The 24,528-nt window shown below is 38.4% G+C and overlaps 1 protein-coding gene across 3 annotated transcripts in view; it reads left to right on the top strand.

Annotated features, from left to right (window-relative positions):
* Slc35f2 (solute carrier family 35 member F2) overlaps positions 1–24,528 on the top strand; it is a 60,131-nt gene that overhangs the window by 22,648 nt on the left and 12,955 nt on the right. For all 3 annotated transcript variants that reach the window (XM_078046947.1, XM_078046948.1, XM_078046949.1), the window contains 2 exons: positions 12,328–12,503; positions 14,708–14,835. In XM_078046947.1, the coding sequence (XP_077903073.1) occupies positions 12,328–12,503; positions 14,708–14,835 (304 nt within the window). The remainder of the gene's footprint in view (positions 1–12,327; positions 12,504–14,707; positions 14,836–24,528) is intronic.

Raw genomic sequence — 24,528 nt, 5'->3', positions numbered from 1 at the left:
ATTGAGAGGTACTGGGCTAGAGCTGTGCTTTCTAGTACCAGAGCTAGTTGCCATCTGTAGTTATTTAAATAGAAATAAATAAAAATGAAAATAAGTGAAAAATTTAGTTGCTCATTCATACTAGCTACCTTTCAAATGCTCAATAGTTACTTCTTGAACATTTCCATTATTACAGTAACTTATACTGCACAGTGCTCTTTTATAACTGCACCATTTAATTTGATACCAGTAGCCACATATGACAGTTTTAATTTACATTGTAGTTGAATAACATTAAAAATTCAGTTCCTCATCCACATTAGTGATATTTTAAGAGTTCATTAGCTACACGTGGCTTAGAGCAGTGTATTTGATGGTGCATGTATTAGTCCATTTTGTGTTGCTAGAACAAAATCCCCAAGACTGTGTACTTTTAAAGAAAACAAACTTATTTGACTCACTATTTCTGGTGGTTGAAAGGTCCAACCAGCATCCTGATGGGATTCCCCTATGTCACAACATGGTGGAGAAATGGAAAGGGAACCAGCTGTGTGCAGAAAGGGGAGAGTAGCTGCATGGTGAGACAGGAAGCCAGAGAGGTTTAGGGGAGGTTCCAGGCTTATTTATAACATTCCTCTCTGGGAGAATGCACTTCCACGAGAAAAACATCAATTCCTCTCAAAAACTTAATCACCTCCCAAGAGGCTCCACCTCTTAGAGTTTGTACCACCTTTCAACGTCACCACATTTGGGATCCAGCTTCTGCCACATGAAACTTTGGGAGACACACTCAGACCATATACAAACCATACCAGTGCACATATGAAATATTTTCATCATTAAAATTCTACTGGGCAGGTTACTGAGAGGCTGGGCAAGGCAGAGGAAGGAAGGAAATAAAATTCAATGAGTGCATAAGATGGGTGGATGGTATAATATCCATTTAAAATAACAAGAACAACTATAATTTTAAAAGAATTTTAAAAGGGTAGAGTTAGGGTCTCTGTTTTGAAGTCTAGGATTCTTTGGTATATTTGGAAGGCATATTCCTTTGAAGGCCACATCTCAGGAGCAATCACCCTCAGACTTCTAGAACAAGGCTTGATGTAAACCACCGTTCTCACTTGCCTATACCTGTTTCTGTTCTCGTTCATGTTTCAAATTTAAATCTAGATCTCATTTATTTTTATTTTATTTTTATTTTTTGAATTTTAACATTTATTTATTTTTTCTTAGTTCTTGGCTGACACAACATCTTCGTTTGTATGTGGTGCTGAGGATCGAACCCGGGCCCCATGCACGCTAGGCGAGCGCGCTACCTCTTGAGCCACATCCCCAGCCCCAATTTTTAAAAGTTATTTTATTTTATTTATTTACTTTTTGGATGCCGGGGATTGAATCCGGTAGTGCTTTATTTCTGAGCTACATCTCTAGCCTGCAGAGATGGAAACAAAACAGGTCATTGAGGCTTCTTTTCACTATGTAAAGAAAAAACTATTTATAATTAATTTTGAGCTTGTTTCCAATATTATTTGAAATGTTCTAGAAAACAACTGGATGATTTATGTGCTAAGTGTAAGGGCTTGGCCTAAATGAATATTTCTTTATGGATATGTGATAAAATTTCTATAGATGTTATGGAAATTATTATTCTTTACCAGATATTTATAGGTGGTAGATGTGATGGATTTAAAAAAATTATCCAAAGTAGCTGTGCTTTATAGAAGTCTTTAATATTAAATCCTACCTTTAGCAGACCATGTGCAACCTAGCAGCAGATTTATTGAGACATAATGTGAAGGAAATATGTGATCTGCATCCAAACAATGCATTTTATAAATCATTTGGATGTTTCTCTCTCTCGCTCTCTTTTTTTTAATATATTGAGGGAGTTGAACCCAGGGTACTTTATCACTGAGCTATATTCCCAGGCCCTTTATTTTTTATTTTGAAATAGGGTTTCACTAAGTTGCTGAGGCTGGCCTTGAACTTGTGATCTTCCTGCCTCAGTCTTCCAAGTCACTGGGATTCCACGTGTGTGCCCCTGTGCCCAGCTTGGAACTCTTTTCCTTTCCCCCCATCAAATAAAAAGGAGAGAATAATTTGATGGTTTGCTATCTTGATTGAATCTTAGACTCATCTAGGAGGCTTTTAAAATAGGCTGCTATTTTAGACCCTGCATCCTGAGAATGTGATTCTGTTGTTCTGAGCTGGGGTCTTGATGTCCAAGTAGAGGACTTCTCATCTGACTTGAAGTTGCCCATGAACAAGTGCTAAAGAAATGAATGAACTCCACCATTGTGTTTCATGTATATATTATGTCCAACTAGTGTTTGATTTAGGCAGAAATCAAGATTATAGCCTTTCCTGTGTTCTTGAATCTTCCTGGAAATCGTTCATCTTTCTAGTCTCTAATCAAGTATCTCCTCTCTGAACCTTCTCTAGGAGATCTTGACCCTTCTCGTCTTAGCTGCAAGCACTGCTTTTATTTTTAACTTTCCCATTTTATTGTCCTTCTGTGTTGTTAGGTCTGACTCTTTATCTAGACAGAAACTCCTTAAGATGTTCAACAATGGTAAATATCCCTCCCTGTGTGCCAGACACTGTGTTAGTCGTAGAGGATGAAGGGTCCCTGTTCTCTTGGAGCTTAGGGTCTTAGTGGAAGAAGAGCCATCGGCCCAGTGTGAGGCCCAGATTTGGGCTGGAGAGAAGAGAGAGGTCTGGACTGGGAAATATGTGGGTCTTTTATTTTTATTTTTTTTAATGTTAATGACTTTTTAAAAAATATCTTTATTTTTTTTAATGAGGTGTTGAGGATCGAACCCAGTGCCTCACAGATGCGAGGTGAGCGCTCTCACTCTGAGCCACAATTCCAGCCCCATATGTGGGTCTTTTAAATTCTAAATTCCTGGTGGGTGACAATATATATAATATACACATATTAGCATTCAATATATGACTGAAGAATTTACTGAAGGAATAAGTGCATAAAAGAGGATATGGTTTCATTGGAAAGCATATGCATGAGTATGTGTTTTGGAGTAGAAGGGATATTAAGTTACGTACTTTAGGTTTTCTGGAAGAAAGAAGGGGGAATTAAAGTGCTTTAAGGACTGGGAATGTAGCTCAGTGGTAGAGCACTTGCCTAGTGTGTGGAGGTTAGGTCCCCAGCACTACATACAGTCTTCTTCTTCTTATTTTTTTCATTCCGTAAATTCTTAGGTTCTTATCTAAACAATAAAGTGGTTGGAAGTGGCCTTACTCACATCTTTCCTACCTTCTTGTGCTGCTGCCTCCAGTGATCCATAGCTCTTTTGTTTGCTGTGCTTTCTGGTGGCCTGCCTCCCACAGCATGATGCCGCCTTGGGAAATATATCTTACCGTTGGACCATATCCTGCCATTGAAGTTCACTTCAGTGAAGGTTCCGTTTGAAAAACCATGACAGGATATATCCCATGGTCAGATGCACGTTGATTCTGGCAGCTTCCCTCAGACAGGAACAGGTTTTGTTCTGGTGTAGTGTCCCTCTGTTCAGAATTCACCCAAATTAGGACCTCATGGTGAAATGTAAATATGAATGTTAGGTGATAAGCAACAAAACGTGTTTTGAAGCTGCTGTGTCTTTCATTACAAGTCTGAGTGTTTCCCTTTTTTTTCTTTAATTTCCATCCCCTCCCGGTTCTCCCTCTCTCTTGCTTGTATGCCCTCTCTTTCTCCCTCTCACTTGCTCACTTGATCTTGCTCTCTCTCTCTCCTGCTCTTCCATTATAGATGAGGTCATTATGATTTGGAGCCAAGAGAAGTGCATTCCTGTAACTTTAAATCTCCATACTCAATTTGTGACTCTTCTTTTTTTTCTAGAAGATGGTATACTTTATAGTTGGAGGACAGCTTGCTTAATTGCACTATTTTAGAATGCAAATATGAGCTTACTGGAGGAATTCAGTCGGTTTGTGAATAGAACTTAGTGATGCCACACTTCTTTTTCTCACTCATTTCGAATTTATAATTGTTTTCAGGTCCATTATGGGATGTGAAAAATAGTCTGAATATGATTAGGTTATCAGCCACTTGATTAGATTTCCTGTCCCTTCTCCTTTGGAAATCTAGCTCCCCCATTATACACAGGGAAGCAGTGTTACTGAAGGGAGGGGAGAGACCAGGGGTGGCTCGCTCTTTCTTGACAGCAATGTGAGGTGCCAAGAATGTTTCAGAGAAGAGGTTTTCTGATATGGGCTGTGTTATGGAATCACAACAGAGAGGTTCAGGCGGCTGGGGAGAGAGACATGAGGAAGGAGATTGAGGAGAAATGATGCAGAGAGGAGGAAGATACCCACTGTGAGGGATGACCTCACCTATTATCTCAAGACCATGTGCTGTAGGAGGCACAGCAGATGTTTAATGGTCAGGAGATTTGGGCATTGCATTTTTTTCCCTGTCTGTCCTTAGGCAGAATGAATCCCTCCTGTGGGTCCCAGTCTCCTCCATTTAAAGAGGTGGGCATTAGTACCAAAGTTCGATAATTCTAAGATTTTCTTTCTGGGGAGGAGAGGAATTTTCCCTAACTCCCCAACCCTCTTAAAGGGAATTTGAATCTTTTGATTAGTTCAAAACAAAACAAAACGAAACTGATTTCTTCTGCCCTTGGCTAACTGGGTGAGTTTCTGAACCATTTTCTGAGCTTCGTTTTGTCCATTTGTAGCGTGAGTATAATGATACTTGGGAGTGTGTGCTACGGTTATACTCACTGCACAATGAGATATTGGGAGAATGAGAAAGTTGGGATAATTCCCTTTGCCAGGCACCCTGTCCTTCATGTTTACCAAGGGGAATATGTGGCTGGGAGGAAGGACACTAAGGAATGAACACATAATGAATGACAGTAATGAATGAACTGTTCAACCTTTGGCTTTGTCCTCTTATTCCTTCAGACACTGAGTGCACTATACAGGACCAAGTGGTGCATTTCTTTTGTCTAGGATAGACCCAATTACAGCCTGAGATCAAGGCCAACAGGCCCCTTTAGTAAAAAGTGAGCACAAAAGAAAGAGACAGCAACCTCGGGATCTGGGTTACCACTTTAGCCTGTGGCTACAGCATGCCTAAAAAAGTACCTCCCCTCCAAGAGCATGTCCGTAATATTTTGCTCATCTTGGTGAATTGTTTTTTTCAATAGCTTAGTCTTTGGATTTGGAAAGTTTCTGACATCATTCCTTCCTCCTGAAAGGTGGAAGTTCCTTCCTTTTGGAATGGACAGACTAAAACTACAGGGAAGAATATAACCCTTTGAACTGCAAAACTAGTAAAGTTGATGCTTATGCCCTAAGACCAATGACTCCACTCCAGATTAAATGATTGCTTTAAACTCTTAAGGCACAATAGAAAGTCATTATATTTTCAGTGCACTCTAAATTCACTGTTCCCAGAAGTAAAAGCAACTGACTGGAATCTCTCCAGATGCCTTAGATAGCCCCATCAGGCAGTCCTGAGTGCTGGGGAGATTACATTTTAAGTATATCTGTAATCCATTTGTACAGGTTTGTTAAAAACTAGAAAGATAGATATGTAAATCAGGAGACATAAACTAGAATGTTTGTAGAGGCCTTGTTCACAAGAACAATAAAAAATTGGAAAACAATCTAAAAATCTAATACTGGGAGAATGAATAAAATATGATATATTTGTACAGTGGAATATTACATAGTAGTGAAAAGGGAGGGATGATACTCTCAAACAATGTTGATCAAAATAGCAAGTTGCAGAAGTATACATATACAGCATAATGCCATTTATATAAAATTTAACAACAAACAAAAGCAATGATATTTGCTTAGGGATACTCATGGTAATAAAAATGGATGAGAATAATAAATATCAAGTTCTGGAAAGTAGTTACCTCTCAAGAGGGCTCAGAGATTGGGGAGAATGCAAGAGAGGTATGTTGATGTTGTTAATTTTTATTTCTTAAGCTACCTGGTAGCTACATGGTACATATTGATTGTATATTAGATAATTGGTCTTATATCTGCAGGTTCTATATCTATAAATTCAACCAACCACATTTTGAAAATATTTGGGAAAAATTATGTTTGTACTGAAGACATACAGATTTCTTTTCTTGTTATTAATTCTTAAATAATACATACATTATAACACATACCTTACTTTTTTTTCTTTTTGATGGTACTAGGAATCAAACCTAGCACATGCCAGGTTAGTTCTCTACCATTAACCTAGCACATTCTAGGTTAGTTCTCTACCATTATATTTTAAACAAAGGTATCATGTTAAAAATTAAACAATCTGTGAAGGAGTAGTGCAAGATGAGGCTGGAGAGCCAGGCACAGGTCTATCTCCAACTTGGTTCTTTCCCCAACTTCCAACTGCCTACTCGACATTTCTTCTTGGCTGTCTAGCAATTAAACAAAATCCAGTATGTCCAAAATAGAGTTATTTCCTTCTAAATGTATCTTTTTCTACATTTGGGATCTTGATTAAACATTGTTTTCTGGTCTAGGAATCCAAGTTTTGCTCTAGACTCTTTTGTCTCTGTTAACTTGTCTCTTTAATTGGTTTCTTTCTGTATTAGGTAAAGTTTCGGGTGCCACTCGCTCTGACATATTTGGAATGACAATGCTAAGGGTTGACAATGTATTCTTTTCTCTGAAGATTTGTGTCAGTAATTTGCCATTCACCTTAAACAAGGACAAAAAGAAGAAAAGTGAAGCTTGCTGGGTAAGACAACCCTAAGTACATTTGTAGAGCACCCACCATGTGCCAGGCCTTGGAGATGCAAAAATGAACAGGCACCCTCTGCCCTGAGAGGCTGGGACTGCTGGGGATGGATGTCAAGAGTTCACCAGAGGGGCTGGTGTCATGGCTCAGCGATAGAGCACTTGCCTAGCATGTGTGAGGCACTGGGTTCGATTCTCAGCACCACATATAAATAAAGGTCCATCAACAACAAGAGTTAATAACAAGAATCAACAAATGGGACTTTCTTAAACTGAAAAGTTTTTTCTCAGCAAGAGAAACAATAAGAGAGGTAAATAGGGAGCCTACATCCTGGGAACAAATTTTTACTCCTCACACTTCAGATAGAGCCCTAATATCCAGAGTATACAAAGAACTCAAAAAATTAAACAATAAGATAACAAATAACCCAATCAACAAATGGGCCAAGGACCTGAACAGACACTTCTCAGAGGAGGACATACAATCAATCAACAAGTACATGAAAAAATGCTCACCATCGTTAGCAGTCAGAGAAATGCAAATCAAAACCACCCTAAGATACTATCTCACTCCAGTAAGATTGGCAGCCATTATGAAGTCAAACAACAACAAGTGCTGGCGAGGATGTGGAGAAAAGGGTACTCTTGTACATTGCTGGTGGGACTGCACATTGGTGAGGCAAATTTGGAAAGCAGTATGGAGATTCCTGGAAAAGCTGGGAATGGAACCACCATTTGACCCAGCTATTGCCCTTCTCGGTCTATTCCCTGAAGACCTTAAAAGAGCGTATTACAGGTATACTGCCACATTGATGTTCATAGCAGCACAATTCACAATTGTTAGACTGTGGAACCAACCCAGATGCCCTTCAATAGATGAATGGATAAAAAAATGTGGCATTTATACACCATGGAGTATTACGCAGCACTAAAAAATGACAAAATCATGGAATTTGCAGGGAAATGGATGGCACTAGAGCAGATTATGCTTAGTGAAGCTAGCCAATCCCTAAAAAACAAATACCAAATGTCTTCTTTGATATAATGAGAGCAACTAAGAACAGAGCAGGGAGGAAGAGCAGGAAGAAAAGATTAACATGGTGAGAGGGAAAGGGAGAGAAAAGGGAAATTCCATGGAAATGGAGGGAGACCCTCATTGTTATACAAAATTACATATAAGAGGTTGTGAGGGGAATGGGATAATAAACAAGGAGGGAAATGAATTACAGTAGATGGGGTAGAGAGAGAAGATGGGAGAGGAGGGGAGGGGGGATAGTAAGGGATAGGAAAGGTAGCAGAATACAACAGTTACTAATAGGGCGTTATGTAAAAATGTGGATGTGTAACTGAAGTGATTCTGCAATCTGTATTGGGGGTAAAAATGGGAGTTCATAACCCACTTGAATCGAATGTATGAAATATGATATGTCAAGAGCTTTGTAATGTTTTGAACAACCAAAAAAAAAAAAAAAAAAGATAACTACTCCAGGAAAAACCAATTCAATTTGAGAATTATGTTTTGGAAAGTCTATAGTTTTTACTTGATATGCAATGGCAATTAAAAATAAAAACTCAGCCAGAAAACTAAAAAAAAAAAAAAACAAACAAAAAACTAATAAAATATTAAAAAAAAAAAGAGTTCACCAGAGAAGGGCTGCAGCTTAGTGGCAGAGGATTTGCATAAAGCACATGGGAGGCCCTAGGTTTGATCCCTAGTGTCACACACACACAAAAAAATTCACTAGTCTGACTCAGTAAGAAAAGGCATTCCCAGCAGAAGTGATATCAGATACCAAGGCACAGAGCCAGAAAACTGTGGCACATTCAGAGATTTCAAGTACATTGATGTAGGTACAGCACAGAGCATAAGGAAAAATGGCAACAGGTGAGGGTGGAAAAGTCAACCAAAGCAGATCAAGAAGGGCTGAGGATGAAAAATGCTCTAATGTCAATGTCTTATCTTGCTGGTGGTGAGATCACTAAAACCTCCTAAATAGGAAGGAGGGGAGTGATCAGCAAGGCAGGAAGGGAGCATTCATTCACCAGGACACCAGCCCCTCTGGTGAACTCTTGACATCCATCCCCAGCAGACCCAGCCTCTCAGGGCAGAGGGTGCCTGTTCATTTTTGCATCTCCAAGGCCTGGCACATGGTGGGTGCTCTACAAATGTACTTAGGGTTGTCTTACCCAGCAAGCTTCACTTTTCTTCTTTTTGTCCTTGTTTGAGGTGAATGGCAAATTACTGACACAAATCTTACAGAGAAAAGAATACATTGTCAACTGTTAGATACTCTGTTTCCTCTTATTGCTTAGGAACTCTGGACAACAAGTACATGTTGAATGAAATAAAAGAAATGAACGAACAAGGAAAATATTTTAAAAAGTGAGACAGAGTGACAGTATAAGGTTCTGAAGCTAGAAGAAACACTAGAGAAAATAATTAGAGCTGGGTGGTGGGGGGTGCATCCCTATTAAGCCAGCTACTTGGGAGGCTGAGGTAAATTCAAGGCCAGCATGCCCAACTTAGCAAGACCCCTGTCTCAAAATTAAACAACAACAACAAAAAAAAGGTTGAGGATGTAGCTCACTGGTAGAGCAGAGTTCAAGCCAGAGTTCAAGTCCCAGTACTGTAAAAGGAAGAAGAAAGCACACATCCAGTAATTTAACAGAAATTCATAAATCACTGCAGCAAGGCTGGACTATATCAGGCTTTCTTGTGGCAGTTGGGTTGTTTTAGTAAAGCAAGACAATAGCTAGTTGTGTTTAAAAGATGGCTCCTGGGGACTGGGGTTGTGGCTCAGTGGTAGAGCACTTGCCTAGGATGTGTGAGGCACTGGGTTTGATTCTCAGCACTGAATATAAATAAATAAATAAATAAATAAATAAATAAATATGTATGTATGTATAATAAAGTCTATCAACAACTAAGAAAATATCTAAACAACAACAACCACAACAAAGTTGTCCCCTGGCACATAGTTTTAAAATTCTCTTTATTGGCTCTAAAGATGGTGGTAGGAGCTGCCTCACAGTCCAGGAAAAAAAAAAGAGGAATATGGTCACGATTAGAGGAAGGAGCAGCCCTACCAGTGGCTGATGGAAAGGCCCATCTCAGTGGCATTAAAGTGTGTAGGGGGCACTTGTGGCTCCTGCAGTTTCTACTTTGCATTCTCAGATCCAAAGAGAACAATGCCTGGAGCTTTCAGCCTCACCAAAGAGCCCAGGCTACTAAGGTGACATCGAAACCAGAGGTGGTTTTTTTTTAGTTGTAGATAGACACAATATCTTTGCTTTATTTATTTATTTTATGTGGTGCTGGGGACCGAACCCAGTACCTCATGCATGCGAGGCAAGGGCTCAACCACTAAGCTACAACTGCAGACCCCAAACCAGAGGGTTTAAAAGGAGTTTTAAAGAGCCATGACATATTTTGTTGAAATAATCATGCACATCCTCACCACAGATGACATGGTGAAGAGTCTTGGAATGTCTGTGAAGACTTATTGGGTTAAGCATAATTTCTCTGAAACGTTAAAAAGAAAAAAAAAAAAAAAAGGGAGGCAATCCGTAAATCAGATTGGATCCCTTCGGCACCTCATCTCCCCTGGGAACTTTCCTGTGGCAGCTGTAACAGGAGAAGGTTGAAGTGCATCTTCAGTCTCAACGTGGCTCCCTAAAAGCAGACCAATTGCTAGATTCCACTATAGAGATTGTCCAATAATCGGTCTGTTTGGGGGGCCAGGAAACCAGTATTTTATCCTATTTATTTGTTTGTTTTTTTTGCCGCTGAAGATTGAATGCAGGACCTTGTGCATGCTAAAAGTTCTCTCTGCCACCGGCTCCTTCCTGAGCCATAGGTACTTTTAAAACAGCTCTCCTGTTAATGGTAGTATGAGCCAGGGTGGAGAACCAGTGAGCTCTGAGGTTCACACGATAATGAATTCAAATTCTTATCTCTCTAAGTTCAAGGAAGCATTTCTATAGAGAATATTTTTGATAAAGGTTGTAGTGTTCTCAGCCCTGGTTCCTGACCCTTCCAAGAACTGTCTGTCTCCATCATCTCTTGATTTTCTTTCCTGTGGGTCTTAGGCTTTCACCCTTGCTGCCTTCTGTTGTTTACCTTCCAAACATGCTAAGTTTCCCTGATCCTTGGCAAGACAATGAAAACCCTGTCCTCAACCCCTGCTGCCTATTCTTTGAACTCTTTGCCCATCCCTGTTCTCCTTCCTTTCATCATTTTTTTGGAAACAGCCGTCTGTTTGGTGCAGTCAATTGCAGGTCTTCTGTTCCCTCGGCCCGTTGAAATCCACTTTGGATATTCCCACCAACAAAAAATTTGCCTTCAAAAGTCCAGCAGCTTCCAGTGTACCAGTCGTCCTGTTTCCTTAGCCACCCTGCCATTCTCTCTGCAGTGTCTGACACTCTGTATTGATGATCTCTTCCTTCTTAAGGTGCTTCTTCTAGCCTAACTTCTCTGTCATGGCATTCTCAGAATTTCTTATCTTTTTCTGACCATTGCAAACTATTGGGAAAATAGGGAAGTGTATGTTTGGACTGACAAGGACTGACAATCAATTTACATTCTTTTGTTTAACAAATATTTATTTAGTGATTACAAAGGGCCAGTTATCTATGGCTACATAAGAAATTAGCATAATCTTTGTGGCTTAAAAACAACTCGTATCTATTATCTTTTTGTGGATCAGAAATCTGAGCACTGCTTAGCTATGCTTTCTGCTTCAAGGTCTCTCACTGCATCATGGTGTTGGCCTGGGCTGGACTCTAATCTGAAGATTCAGCCGGGATAGGATCCACTACCAAGCACTAAACTTCTTTTTTTTTTTTTTTTCTTAATGATGTTGTGTCCGCCGAGAACTAAAAAATAAATATTTAATTATATATTAATATTTCTTAAATATTTATTTTTTAGTTCTCGGCGGACACAACATCATTGTTTGTATGTGGTGCTGAGGATCGAACCTGGGCCACACGCATGCCAGGCGAGCGCGCTACCGCTTGAGCCACATCCCCAGCCCCAAGCACTAAACTTCTAATGTGCAGGCAACATTGACAGTCGCTGCTTCTAGAAGGGCAGTTGAAGAAACAGAGTCTTCAGAGAGTGAAAAGATGACAAATTGTCCAATGCTTACCGAACAGAGAGAATTTAACTAGAGTTAAAACTGAATTTAAAGAAGTCTCTCTCTCTCTCTCTCTCTCACACACACACACACACACACACACACACACACATTTCAAATAGCATATAACAGCTTAACTAAAATGATCACTGATTGGATGGTCAATTAAATGGGGAACATGTCTTCATGAGACTGAGGAGGTGGTCAGAAATGTAAAAGAGAATAAAAATGTAGCCTCTCAAAATCCAATAATTTAATTTTTATGCACATGAAGTAAGCAATAAAATGAAATAAGGAACTACTTGCAAAAAATTTAATATTTCCCTTTGTGTTTAGCGAGAGAGAGAGAGAGAGAGAGAGAGAGAGAGAGAGAGAGAGAGAGAGAGAGAGTGTGTGTGTGTGTGTGTATGTGTGTATGTGTGTTATGGATAGAACTTACTTGCAAGTTATTCTGATATCTTCTTTTATTTTCTAGGAATATTTTGAAAACCATTGCTCTGGGCCAGATGTTGTCCTTGTGTATATGTGGGACAGCCATCACCAGCCAGTATTTGACAGAAAAGTACCAAGTGAACACCCCCATGCTTCAGAGCTTTATCAACTATTGCTTACTGTTCCTAATTTATACAATGATGCTGGCATTTCAGTCAGGTAGGTCAAATGTGGAAATTACCTTTTCAATAAAATTATCTTCAAAAAGATGTTCTGCTTTTAGACGCTTAAAAAATAAAACAGTGCAAAACCAAGAAAGAAAACAGTAGCATTAATTATAAAAGTTATTAGAAAAAAATGACACTTTTAAAGTCTGAAAGTAGTGACTAGAAATTTATGCATAACTCTCTGAAGTTGTTGATTAAAATCAAGTATGTAGCACCAGCTATTTGTAACGGGGTAGAAGTTGTAAAAAAAAAAAAGTGTAAATGTTAGATCTCATTTTTTTTTTCTTCTCTCCTCTGGTTGATAAAATTAAGAGCCAATATCAGAAACACTTGAAAAGTCAAGAACTTTACTTTCCAAAATACCTAGCTCCAGCCAAGGGGAGAATGCTGCATACGCATGGATTACATGTGGATCAAGTCCATTTTGAGAGTGACAAAGATGAGAACTTGGCAAAGAATTAACATCATTATTGCTAGCACCATTAGAAACCCATTAGAAAATTGTTGAATTATTGTTTCTAGCTAGTTACACAAAAATGGGAAAAGCTAGACTTTTTTTTTGTGTGTGTGTGTGGTGTTGGAAATCAGACCCAGGGTGTTGGTCACATGAGGCTCACACTGAGCTCCACCAGAGCCCCAGGCATCATTTTGATCGCTTAACTCGTTTGTTATATATGGACTCATGGAAGCCTCATAGCTCAGGTGTTATATTATCCTCATTTAACAGAAGAGGAAGCAGGTGTGCAGCACTTAGATCACTTGCTTTAGGTTATGTTGGTGGTAACTGGTAGAACCAGGAATTCAACCTAGGCAGCCTGTCCCAGATACCATGCTCCCATTACCTCTCTGTATTAGGGGCTGCTTGTCTTGCAGTCCTAAAGTCCTTCTCACAAGAAAAGAAGAACATAGTATCGCCAGATCAATTAAAAAAGATTCAGTTCAGGAGCATGAAGAAAATGGGCAACCCAGCTGACTAGGTTTCATCATATTTAAAATTACCAGTGTGGCATTTGTTAAAATGAATCTTAGTGCATTGGTGGAATTCCTATGTGTCAGGATCATGACTTTTTTTTTTCTTAAAGAAAATAGAAACTAGTTGTGAGAGGGGAAAACATGTTTGGGAGTGGGGGAGCACCACATTTGGCAAGAGTTCTAGAAGTTGGAAGCAAAACCAGTACATGGTTTGCAGACCTAGACCTTGCTCTTTTCTGGAAGCCCTGGACTTCAGGAAGTCAAGGCGATTCATAAGTGCATCATGAGGTCCTCCTAAGGAATGCTTGTTGTGTGCTTTCCATGGATCTTACATCTAGGAAGACTTACTCTGTTTTCAGGATATTCCTGCCAATTGGATTTTAATGATGTTTATTTGGTTATGATTCTCATCAGTTTTATTTCTTTTTAAAAAAAATTTTTTAGTTATACCTGAACACAATATATTTGTTTATTTAGTTTTATGTGGTGCTGAGGATCAAACCCAGTGCATCACACGTGTGAGGCAAGTGCTCTGCCACTGAACCACAACCGAAACCCACTAGTTTGATTTCTTCATGGGTTATTTTACCATAAAGCTTCCCCTATCCATGCCAACTCAATGTCTCCTGTGACACTCGATTCTCCAAAGTATTGACTCTTTGTTAATATGAATAAACAAGATTTGATGGAATAAAAGGTGTTTGTTTAGTTGTATGGCTGGGCCTTTTCCTAAGCTTATCACTGGCTTCCTTTCACTTAACAGTTCATCTTTTTCAAAAGAAAGACCACTTGCAGAGTTTCCTTTGAAGAAGCCCATGAATGGAGGTTAAGTAACCAGTTAATTCACAGGAAAACATTTCATTTCCTAGAATAGTCTGTGGCTAGTCAGAAATAGTGACATCCACGCTCATCTGGATATTGTACTTCTTTGACAACAGGAAACAAAATTTAACCACTTTTCTCTCAATTTCTTTCTGGTGTTTTCATTGACTACTTGGTCTATGGTGACACCTTAACTTGAGTATCATCTAGAAAAAATATGACTCTGCTAAGGTGGTGCAGGAGTTTGGATTCTGGGTAATGAAACTTAGGTGGGACCACTTTCAAAATACACAATACAGAATACAGATCAGAGAGTCCTGGCTTGAACGCTCTGATCTCCAGATGAATATGTGTTTTATTATTTTCAAGTAACATGAACTAATCCAGCATTCTTTCAACCAGGCAGTGATAACCTTTTAGACATCTTGAAAAGGAAATGGTGGAAGTACATTCTGCTGGGACTGGCAGATGTGGAAGCGAATTACACGATCGTCAGAGCATACCAATACACCACTCTAACCAGTGTCCAGGTGAGAGGGAGCCTTCTGACCACTGTGGGTTTTACAGCTTCAAGAGGAGAACATGTGCTTATGTGTGCTAACTAATTTTATTGAAATCTGTTTACTTGAAGAAAAACCTAAACACAGGTGTATGATATCTGTTTTCCAGTAGAGCACATGCAGTAATGAGTAATGTTGCCTGGAATTAGTAAAAAATGTATACATATTAATCATTTCCTAAACCACTAATGCTAGAGCAGTTTAGAACAATTCCTACCAAAATAAGCACAAATATTTAGTTGGCAGTTGGTACTGTGATGTTGACAGGAGTTCTGTTTTATGCGTTGCTCATACATGAAAGTGGATGTATCCTTATACTACAGAAAAATTGGAGGTTTGCAAGCAAAGGAACCTATTGAAGGAGCCTATTAAACATCTTGGGGAGAGAGGGTAAGAGAGCCAAAGGTAGAACTCTCATCCCTATTTCTTTATTAATTTTATTCTTGCAGGGTTGAGAGAAAAATGCTCCTATATAGCATTAATTTCCAACTTTTTGGAGTTGAGGAAGACTTAATTTCAGTTGTTTAAATGTTAGTGGGAATGCTATGTATTAATACCAACTTATCATTACTAGCAACAAAATGTATATGGAGATGGAAGTGAAATGGACTCCATGTTTAAACTTCGAAGTTCTATGAATTTATACCTTTTTGATATATTACTTTTCTCACTATACAGTTTGTATTAGACCTACAAATTTTAGCAACTGTGGAAAAATTAAAGTGAAATTAAACTCATTTCACTGGAAAAGGTAAAGACTGACAAAAATCTATTTTTTCTATATGAACATACATTAAATGTTATTCCCAGAATGTGTTTTATTAAATACTTTTTTCCCCCCTATAACATTGTGCTAAGCATCATCCTCAGCAAACCCTTTGGTTTTTTCACTGGTATAGCTTAACATTCCCAGATAGGAAATGATTTGTTAAGACAGACATTGTTTTAGTCACCAAAATTCCTGACAAGAATAGTTAGAGGGGGAAAAGTTTATTTTGGCTTGCAGTTTTGGAGTTCTCAGTCCATAGATGACTAACTGCATAGCTCTGAGCCCAGGGTGAGGCAGAACTCTTGGCAGAGGAGCATGGTAGAGGAAAACAGCTCAGGATGTGGTAACAGGAAGTAGAGGGAGCTCTCCTGGGACAAAATTCATACCCAAAGGCTGGCTCCCAGTAGCCTATGTACTCCAGCCACACCCTACCTGCCTACAGTCACCACCAGTTAATCCATATCAGTGGGATAAGCCATCCCATCAAGTTACACTCAAAACCTAATCATATCACCTCTGAACATTCTTGGGTCATCTCACACATGAGCTTTCAAGGGACACCTCATATCTAAACTGTAAGCTGAACACCATAGGAGGCACACAAAGAACCTAGAATTTCATAAAAATTATAAGCAGAGTTACGTAAAGGATGAAGTTTGTCACAAGGAGGAGTGAGTACATATAGAAAATGTCATTTTCTTGTCACATCTACCCTTATAATTTCAGATACCTTTTTCTTTTTTTGATGCTAGAGAGTGAACTCAGATACATTTTAATTACTTGATTTCAGTTTTCAGAAACTTTGATATCTGACTAGTAATGATGAACAGTTTTTTAATTAGTTCAAGGTCTACACACAGTTAAACAAAATACTTACCTTGGATTTTCTTTAAGGGGGGGGTGGGGTACCAGGAAGTGAACCCAGGGGTGCTTGATCACTGAGCCACATCCACAGCCAGTTTTATTTTTTATTTTGAGACAAGGATCTCCCTAAGTTGCTTAAGTCCTTACTACGTTGCTGAGACTGACTTTGAACTTGCGATCCTCCTGCCTCAGCCTCCTTAGCTTCTGGGATTACAGGCATGTACCAACATGCCCGGCTTACCTGTTGCAACTGAAGTTCATGCTTTTTCCTATTGAAAACAATTTCTTATATGTTAGCCTGTAAGGGGGGTCCGGCGGAACGTCGGAGGGAGAGACCACACAAGAGACTTACTCCATGCAATTGGCAAAAGGGGATTTATTGGGGATCCATTCCAGCGCGCTGGGACTCTGTGCCCACTCAAGAAGGGAGAGCAGCTCAGAGCCCAGAGCAGAGGTCAAGCAGAGCTTAAGTACACTTTTTGGAGAGGGCGGTGGGCTTTGCATACATCAGAACAAATCATCATGAGGCGCGGGGAAATTGAACAACAACTCTGAGACGTGATTGGCACATTCATTGGCGGGAACAGGTCGGGTGGGGGTGATTGGTCATTCCTAAGCGGGTTACACATTCAAACTGATTGGTTCGGGCCCTGTGACGAACTGCACAGGGCCCTAGGCTAAATGGCCAGTAGGGCGTTGTTTTAACTATCTCAGGAATCTGGGTGTAACAGAGGAATTTAATAATACCTAATCTTTTACATTCAAGCTTTCCAGCTTAGAAACTTTACCCTTTCAAGCCCCTTAGAAAAACCTAAGCATTTGATTGTCAAGTCACATACTTCTGGTCTTAGCAAAGAATATATTATTTCAGAAAAAGCATCTTGCTTCTAGCAGCAGAGATGCCTATGATTGGATTTATTCAAGTTGATTCTCTGTTAAAGTAAATCTCTGACTAGGGAAATCTGAAAATGTGGAAATTTGGATTAGAAGGTCTTTGTACCTCCTTCTTAAGGATTCCTTTCTCGTAATTACAGGTTGTTCATTGAAGTTCATGGTGTGGCCTTGGGTTTCTACTCCTGTCTCTTCCCACTCTACTGCCACATCTGCCCATCCCCTACCCTATCTTCTCCTCTCTTTTGCCACTGTATTTTTTTTCTAGAATATAATCTAGAAATCTGTTTTGAAGTCGTCTCCCCTTTCTCTAAGGCTTACTTCAATGTGGCTATCTTTTCTATATGCTATTGTTCTTTTTTATTTTATTAAAATATATATTTATTTTGTTATATATGATGGCAGAATGCAATTCATTTCATATTACATGTATATTGCACAATTTTTGAAGTCTCTGGTTGTACACAAAGTATCTTCACACCATTCGTGTCTTCAAACATGTACTTAGGGTAATGATGTCTAACTCATTCCACCATCTTTCCTGCCCCCAAACTCTCTCCCTTCTCCTCCCTCCCCTTTGCCCTATTTAAAGTTCCTCCATTCCTCCTATGCTCCCTCCCAATTGCCATTATGAGTCAACATCCTCATATCAAAGAAAACATTTGTTTTTTTGGATTGGCTTAGTCACTTAGCATGTTATTCTTCAACTCCATCCATTTACCTGCAAATGCCATTATTTTATTCTCTTTTAATGCTGAGTAATGTTCCATTGTGTATATATACCAAAGTTTCCCTATCTGTTCATCTACTGAAGGGCATCTGGGTTGGTTCCACAATTTAGCTATTGTGAACTGTGCTGCTATGAACATTGATGTGGCTGTGTCCCTGTAGTATACTGTTTTTAAGTCCTTTGGGTATAGACCAAGGAGAGGGATAACTGGGTCAAACAGTGGTTCCATTCCCAGTTTTACAAGGAATCTCCATACTGCTTTCCATATTGGCTGCACCAATTTGCACTCCCACCAGCAATGTATGAGTGTGCCTTTCTCCCCACATCCTCACGAAAGAACACTTATTGTTGTTTGTATTCTTAATAGCTGCCGTTCTGACTGGAGTGAGATGAAAACTTAGAGTAGTTTTGATTTGCATTTCTTTAATTGCTAGAGATGTTGAACTTTTTTTTATATGTTTGTTGATTAATTGTATACCCTCTTCTGAGAAGTGTCTGTTCAGTTCCTTGGCCCAATTGTTGATTGGGTTATTTGTTTTTGTTTTTTTTTTTTTTTGGTGTAAAGATTTTTGAGTTCTTTATATATCCTAGAGATCAGTGCTCTTTCTGATGTGCTTGTGGTAAAGACTTGCTCCCATTCTGTAGACTCTCTATTCACTTCATTGATTGTTTCTTTTGCTGAGAAGAAGCTTATGATTTTGAGTCCATCCCATTTATTGATTCTTGGTTTTAATTCTTGCACTATAGGAGTCTTATTAAGTAAGTTGGGGCCTAATCCGACATGATGGAGATTGGGGCCTACTTTCTCTTCCATTAGGTGCAAGATCTCTGGTTTAATTCCTAGGTCCTTGATCCACTTTGAGTTGAGTTTTGTGCATGGCGAGAGATAGGGGTTTAACTTTATTTTGTTGCATATGGATTTCCAGTTTTCCCAGCACCATTTGTTGAAGAGGCTATCTTTTCTCCAATGTATGTTTTTGGCATCTTTGTCTAATATAAGATAACTGTAATTATGTGGGTTAGTCTTTGTGTCCTCTATTCTGTACCATTGGTCTACAAGTCTATTTTAGTGCCAATAGCATGCTGTTTTTGTTACTATTGCTCTGTAGTATAGTTTAAGGTCTGGAATAGTAATGCCACCAGCTTCACTCTTCTTGCTAGGAATTGCTTTGGCTATTCTGGGTCTCTTATTTTTCCAGATTAATTTAATGATTACTTTTTCTATTTATATGAGGAATGTCATTGGAATTTTGATTGTCATTGCATTGAATCAGTATAGTGCTTTTGGTAGTATGATCATTTTGATAATAATACTAATAATACTAATTCTGCCTATCCAAGAACAAGGTAGATATTTCCCTCTTTAAGGTCTTTTTAAATTTCTTTATTTAGCATTCTGTAGTTTTCGTTGTAGAGGTCTTTCACCTCTTTCATTAAGTTGATGCCCAAGTATTTTATTTTTTTTTTTGAGGCTATTGTAAATGAGGTAGTTTTCCTCATTTCCCTTTCAGAGGATTTGTCACTGATGTACAGAAATGTCTTTGATTTATGGGTATTGATTTTACATCCTGCTACTTTGATGAATTCATTTATTAGTTCTAGAAGATTTCTGATGTAATTTTTTTGTGTCTTAAGGTATAGAATCATATAGTCAGCAAATAGTGCTAATTTGAGTTCTTCTTTTCCTATCCATATCCCTTTAATTTTTTTCAACTGTCAAATTGCTGTGGCTAGAGTTTCAAGAATTATGTTAAATAGAAGTGGTGAAAGAGGGCATTCCTGCCTTGCTCCAGTTTTTAGAGGGGATGCTTTCAATTTTTCTCCGTTTAGAATGATATTGTCCTGGGGCTTAGTATAAATAGCTTTTACAATGTTGATATGTTTCTGATATCTCTAGTTTTTCTAGTGTTTTGAACATGAAGCTGTGCTGTATGTTGTCAAATGCTTTCTCTGCATCTATTGAGATGATCGTATGATTTTTATCTTTGAAGCTATTGATGTGATGCATTACATTTATTGATATCTGTATATTGAACCAACTTTGCATCCCTGAGATCAATTCCACTTGTTTGTGGTGCACTATCTTTTTGATATGTTTTTGTATTCGATTTGCTAGAATTTTATTGAGAATTTTTGCATCTATATTCATTAGAGATATTGGTCTGAAGTTTTCTTTCTTTGATGTGTGTTTGTCTGGTTTTGGAATCAGGGTGATATTGGCCTCATAGAATGTGTTTGGAAGTGCTCCCTCTTTTTCTATTTCTTGAAATAGTTTGAGGAGTATTGGTATTCTTCTTTAAAGGTCTTGTAGAACTCAGCTGTGTATCATCCAGTCCTGGGCTTTTCTTGGTTGGTAGGCTTTTGATGGTGTCCTGTATTTCCTTGCTTGAACTTGATCTGTTTAAATTGTGTATATCATCCTGATTTAGTTTGGCATATCATATGCCTCCAGAAATTTGTTGATGCCTTTGATATTTTCTATTTTTTGGAGTACAGATTTTCAAAATAATTTCTAGTTATCTTCTGTATTTCTGTAGTGTCTGTCATGATTTTTCCCTTTTCATCACGGATATTAGTAATTTGAGTTTTCTCTCTCCTTCTCTTTATTAGCATGGCTAATGGTTTATCAATTTTATTTATTTTTTTAAAAGAACCAACTGTTTGTCAGTTTTTTCAGTTGTTTCATTTTCATTGATTTCAGCTCTTATTTTAATTATTTCCTGTCTTCTACTGCTTTGGGGGTTGATTTGTTCTTCTTTTTCTAAGGCTTTGAGATGTAATGTTAGGTCATATATTTTTCGACTTTTTTTTCTTTGAAGGAATGAACTCCACACAATGAAATTTCTCTTAGAACTGCCTTCATAGTTCCCAGAGATTTCAATATGTTGTATCAGTGTTCTCATTTCCCTCTAAAACTTTTTAAATCTCCTCCTTGATATCTTTTGCAACCCATTGTTCATTCAATAGCATAGTATTTAGTCTGTAGGTGTTGGAATAGCTTTTATTTTTTGTTTTAGCATTGATTTCTAATTTCATTCCATTATACTCTGATAAGAATGCAGGGTAGTATCTCTACATTTTTGTATTTACTAAGAGTTTCTTTGTGGCATAATATATGGTCTATTTTAGAGAAGGATCCATGTGCTAATGAGAAGAAAATGTATTCGCTCGTTGATAAATAAAATGTTTTATATATGTCTTAAGTCTAAGTTATTTATTGTATTATTTAGTTCTACAGTTTCTTTGTTTAGCTTTTATTTGGAAGATCTATCCAGTGGTGAAAGAGGTGTGTTAAAATCACCCAGAATTATTGTGTTGTGGTCTGTTTGATTCCTGAACTTGAGAAAATTTGATTGATGAACATAGATGCTCCATTGTTTGGGGCATACATATTTATAACTGTTATGTCTTGTTGATGTATGGTTCCCTCAAGTGGTATAAAATGTTCATCTTTATCCCTTTTGATTAACTTTGGCTTAAAGTCTACTTTATTTGATGTGAGGGTGGAAACCCCTGCTTATTTACGCAGACCATGTAAATGGTGCATTTTATCCCAACCTTTCACCTTCAGTCTGTTGACGTCTTTTCCTATGAGGTGAGTCTCTTGAAGGCAGCATATTGTTGGGTCTTTTTTTAATCCAATCTGCCAGTCTATGTCTTTTGATTGGTGAGTCTAGGCCATTAACATTCAAGGTTATTATTGAGACCTGATTTGTATTTTTGGTCATTTTGTTTATTTTTGGTATTTAACTTGACTTGGTTTCTCCTTTGGTTGGCTTTTCCTTTATTGTCGTTCTTCCCTTTGCAGATTTTCATTGTTGTTTTTTTATTTCCTCCTCCTGGAATATTTTGCCAAGAATGTTCTGTAGTGCAGGCTTTCTTGTTATAAATTCTTTTAGCTTTTGTTTAGTACAGAAGGTTTTTATTTCATTATCAAATCTGAGGCTTAATTTTTCTGGATATAAGATTCTTAGTTGGCATCCATTATCTTTCAGAGCTTGGTGTATGTTGTTCCAGGATCTCTGGCTTTGACAGTCTGGGTTGAAGAATCTGCTGAGACCTGAATTGGTCTTTCCTTATAGGTAATCTGATTTTTTTTCTCTTGTGGCCTTTAAAATTCTATCCTTATTCTGTATGCTAGGCATTTTTGTTATAATGTGTCTTATTGTAGATCTGTTGTTATTTTGTACATTTGGTGTCTTATAGGCCTCTTGTATTTGATTTTTCAATTCATTCTTCATGCTTGGGAAATTTTGTGATGTTATTTCATTGAAGAGACTGTGTATTCTTTTGGTTTGAATCTCTGAACCTTCCTCTATCCTAATAAATCTTAAATTTGGTGTTTTGATGCTATCCCATAATTCTTGAATGTTCTCTTCATTGTTTCTTACCATCTTCATTGTGAGGTCAGCTTTATTTTCAAGATTGTGTATTTTGTCTTCATTGTCTGAGGTCCTGTCTTCCAAGTGATCTAGTATGTTGATGATGCTTTCTATTGAGTTTTCTATTTGGCTTATTGTTTCTTTCATTTCATGAATTTCTGTTGTTGTTGTTGTTTTTCCCCAGAATCTCTCTTTCTTGAAGTAATCTCTTGCTACCTGTCTTTGCTCTCTTATCTCTTTGTTGGTGTGATTGATTTTTGCCTGTATATGCTCATTTAGGTCATTCTTTAATTCCCAGATCATTTAGTTATGAATATTCTGAACTCCTTCTCTGACATTTCATCTACTGTGCCATCTGTGGATTCTATTGTAGTATTTTGCTTTGTTTGGGGCACTTTCCTCCCTTGGTTTTTCATGATGTCTCTGTGTGTTCCTCTCTTGCAGTATAGATCTGAGGTATTACAGCTTTGCCCTATTGTCTTATAATGTCCCTGCAGGTTACCAATACCTCACCTTTAAGGGGGAGATTAACATTACAGCACTCAATGTACCCAATGTGCAACCATAGATCCGTTAGTTTCTATTTTTACATTTACAGTTTTGTTGCTATAATCAGAAATGATGAGTTTGGTTATCTTCTACCATATAGTTGATGGGTTTGCATAATGGTTTACAGTTTCTAATGGTAGAAGTGGTGGCTTGGGGGTGGGCTGAGATGTTTGTGAGGTAGGATGTTAGTAGGAGAAACAAGAGAGAGGCAACCCTATGCAAGACTGCCTGTTACCTTAGCAACAGGATAACTGCTAGCACCCCTAGTAAAGATACCTCTGGTGCAGCCAGGCTCACAGGGACTTTGGTGACATCTTACTAGGTCCTTATTGTTGTCCCTTGATAGAAGCCACGATATGCCAGTTTTGGGGCAGTGGCAGCTTCAAGCCTATATGTACCCTGATGTTGAGCCGTGGAGTCACACTTTGGTGAATAAGGAACCCCAGCTCAGGCTAGGCCTCTCTCTGGGTCACCAGGCCGCGTGGAGCTGCGGAGCTTCTAATATGATCTAACTCGTTTTTATATCCGTGTCTCCCTACTCCTGTCCTCAGGGTCTCACTTAGTGCCCTCTTGTTGTGGCTCTATAATGCTTTTTAAAGATGAAGTGGGAATCTTGGAACTGAAGGCATCGAAGAAGACACCCGTCAGCAAGAATACATTTTTGAAAATTTGGTTCATGTGGATAAATGACTGAAGGTGTTAGGTATCAGATGAGAAGTTATGGAATTTTAGAATAGGAGTGAACCTGAGATCATTTGGTCTGATCCCTTCATTCCATGTTTTAACTCAGAGAGTGACTGGCTTGAGATCACAGAGTCAGCTGGTCCATGTCAGGGACAGAGCCGAAGCGTCTGAGGCTTTTCCCATGACAGCAGCTTCCTCATAAGGTCATTTGTGGCCTACTGAAATTGCTACAGGTAGAGCAGATTCAAGTTTGATTTTAAGATGCAGTTTTTGGATAGGGAGTCTTTTGTGACAGTTTCGAGTGAACTTTTTCTACTTTTTTTTTTTTTTTTTTGTTTGAGAACTTTGTTAAGCTATGATGGGTTCTGCTGGTGTCTTCCGGGACAGCCTATTATCATTTGCATCATTTAATGGCTTGTTATTCAGGAAAACTCAATAAAGCACTTAGGAGATTAGAGAATTGCAGCTGGAATAAATAACAAGGCAAGGTGCCCATTTCTACATGGTGTGTTGGATTCCAGTGATGATATTGCAGTAAAAGGCAGATAGGATCAGACAGGCTGCTGGAGATTTAGAGATCTGCCCTGTCTATGACTAAACAGATTCAGAGAGAATCATGGACAAGAGTTAAACAAATAACCAAATCAAACCAAACTGACCAACTAAATAACAACAAAAATCAGGGTAATCCAAACCCAGCAGTTTTGGGATATTATTTGTGTAAGGCATATATATACTTGAATGCATCATGAATTATCCTTATTTATATTTTATCCTTGAATTTACATAGTTTT

The sequence above is a fragment of the Ictidomys tridecemlineatus genome, chromosome 4, assembly GCF_052094955.1.
Source record: "Ictidomys tridecemlineatus isolate mIctTri1 chromosome 4, mIctTri1.hap1, whole genome shotgun sequence".
Classification (NCBI taxonomy): Eukaryota; Metazoa; Chordata; class Mammalia; order Rodentia; family Sciuridae; genus Ictidomys; species Ictidomys tridecemlineatus.
The sequence above is the reverse complement of the archived record's forward strand: the minus strand, read 5'-3'. Positions and strand labels throughout refer to the sequence as shown.